This window comes from Trichechus manatus, unplaced genomic scaffold, assembly GCF_000243295.1.
Source record: "Trichechus manatus latirostris isolate Lorelei unplaced genomic scaffold, TriManLat1.0 scaffold00057, whole genome shotgun sequence".
Lineage (NCBI taxonomy): Eukaryota > Metazoa > Chordata > Mammalia > Sirenia > Trichechidae > Trichechus > Trichechus manatus.
Window position 1 is genome coordinate 11946284 of NW_004443993.1, and position 2175 is coordinate 11948458.

Sequence of the window (2175 nt, forward strand, 5' to 3'; positions counted from 1 at the left end):
CGTGAGGGCTGTGATGGGCTGTGAGGGGCTGTGAGGGGCTGTGAGGGGTGTGAGGGCTGTGAGGGGCTGTGAGGGGCTGTGAGGGGTGTGAGGGCTTTGAAGGGCTGTGAGGGCTCTGAGGGATATGAGGGGCTGTGAGGGCTCTGAGGGATATGAGGGGCTGTGAGGGCTATGAGTGTGTGTGGTTGTGTGAATGTGTGTGTCTGGGATGTCCAGTTGAGTGTGTGTGTGAGAAAGAGTGTATATGTGTGGATGTATCTTGGGTATCTGGTTGAGTGTGTGTGAATATGAATGTGTGTGTCTGTGCCTGTGTCTGTGTGTGTCTGAGATGTACCAGTTGAGTGTGTGTGTGTGTTGTCTGGCTGAGTGTGTGGGCACACATATGTGCATGAGTGTGTGTCTGGGGTGTCTGGTTGAATGTGTGTGTGCGTGGTGTGTGTGTCTGGTTGGGTTTGTTTGTGTGTCTGAAGTGTCCAGTTGAGTATGTGTGCACGTGTCTGGGATGTCTGGTTATATGTGTGTCTGGTTGTATGTGTGTGTGTGTGCATGCACGTATGCGTGTGTCTGTGTGTCTGAGATATCTGAGTGTATGTGTCTGGTTGAGTGTGTGTGTGTGTGTCTGGTTGAGTGTGTGTGTGTGTGTGTCCGGTTGGGTGTGTCTGTGTGTTGAGTGTGTGTGCATGTGTCTCGTTGAGTGTGTGCATGCACGTCTGTGTGTGCCTGTGTGTTGAGGTTCCCCTCTGTAACTGCTGTGGGTCCAGGTCTTGGGGCACAATGTCTGACCACGAAGGAGTGGAGGGCCCAGTTCACTTCAGGCACACACAGGGCTGGACCACCAAGAGCAGGACCCGCCCCACAGCAGGGGCCTTCCTGCTCAGAGCAGGGGCCCTGGGCCACAGCGGGGACACGGGGAGGGCCTGCAGCCCTGCCGGGTGACCCCTCACCTCCTGGTTGTTCTCTTCCAGGCACTGGTCGTACTCGCTCAGCGAGGCCAGGTAGATGAGCGCAATCACGTTCTCAAAGCAGTGGATCCATTTCTTGCGCTCCGACTTCTGGCCCCCAACGTCCACGATCCTACAGGACACCCCTTTTCAGCACCAGGGTCAAATCAGCACCCCAGACCCCAGTCAGGCCCAGACACCCCCACATCAACAATAATAACAGCAAGCACATGTGACTCTTCACACATATCTTGTGGATCACCGCCTGGCACCCTCATGAGGCAGATATGAATGTTACCCCATTTTACAGATGAGGAAACCGAGGCTTATCAGGGAGGAGAGAGACTTTGTCCAAGCTTCCACTGCCCTGAGCTGCCTGCTTTCTCCCCGTCCCCCAGCAGAGGGCAGCAGTTAGACAGAGCTGGTGTGGCTCCTAGGAGCGTGACTCGAGAAACAGGGCCTCACATCTACAGAGCTCAGTTTAGCCCTCGGTAAAATGGGTATGAGAGTGTCCACTCGGTGGCACAGATGGCAGCGAGGGCTACAGTGAGAGCAGACATCCTCCGCTCTGTGTGTGGCCCGGGCCAGGGCCCAGCCTCCACCCGACAAGCCACAACAAAAGCCTGGGCCCTCCTCCCTTCCTGTTCTGTCTTCTGAGAAATGTGGGTCACTGATAGCAGGCTGCGTCATTTCCCCGGGGATGCAACCGTTACTCAGGCGGCCTGACGGGAAATGCCAGAACTGGGTCTCGGGATGAGGCCTGAAACCTCAGAGCAAGAAGGGACTTGCCCATTTTACAGGAGGGGAAACCGAGCCCAGGGATCCAGTGGCTGGGCTGCATCTGGGGCCTGAGCCTCCTGGTTCCCAAGACCAGCCCCTCTCACTTGTCTTCAGACTCCCTCAAACCCCATACCTAAAGAGGGGTCCATGGAGTGTAGGGGTGGAGATTGGGGCTCTGGGGTGGACAGGCGTGAGTTGTGAAGCTGAGGTCAGTTACCTGCTGGTCAACGGACTTTGGGTTGGTTACCTCCCCTCTGAGGCTCAGTTTCCTCTGAGATGTCACTCTAGTCACTGGACTCTGTCCTCAACCCAAAAATATACTCAACTCTCCCAAGCCTACAATACCCCCTCAGCCCAGCTTTCCCTGTGAGCTTCCCCGCTCCTAACTGTTCTATCCACTCATCCATCCATCACCCACCTGCCCATCCATCCTTCCTTCCATCCACTCATCCAC

The 2175-nt window shown here is 55.9% G+C and overlaps 1 protein-coding gene across 1 annotated transcript in view; it reads right to left on the reverse strand.

The window, feature by feature from the left end:
- Nucleotides 1-2175, reverse strand: part of S1PR4 (sphingosine-1-phosphate receptor 4) — a 23963-nt gene that overhangs the window by 17994 nt on the left and 3794 nt on the right. The window contains 1 exon segment of the mRNA XM_023733290.1: nt 945-1074. Coding sequence (XP_023589058.1) covers nt 945-1074 — 130 coding nt within the window.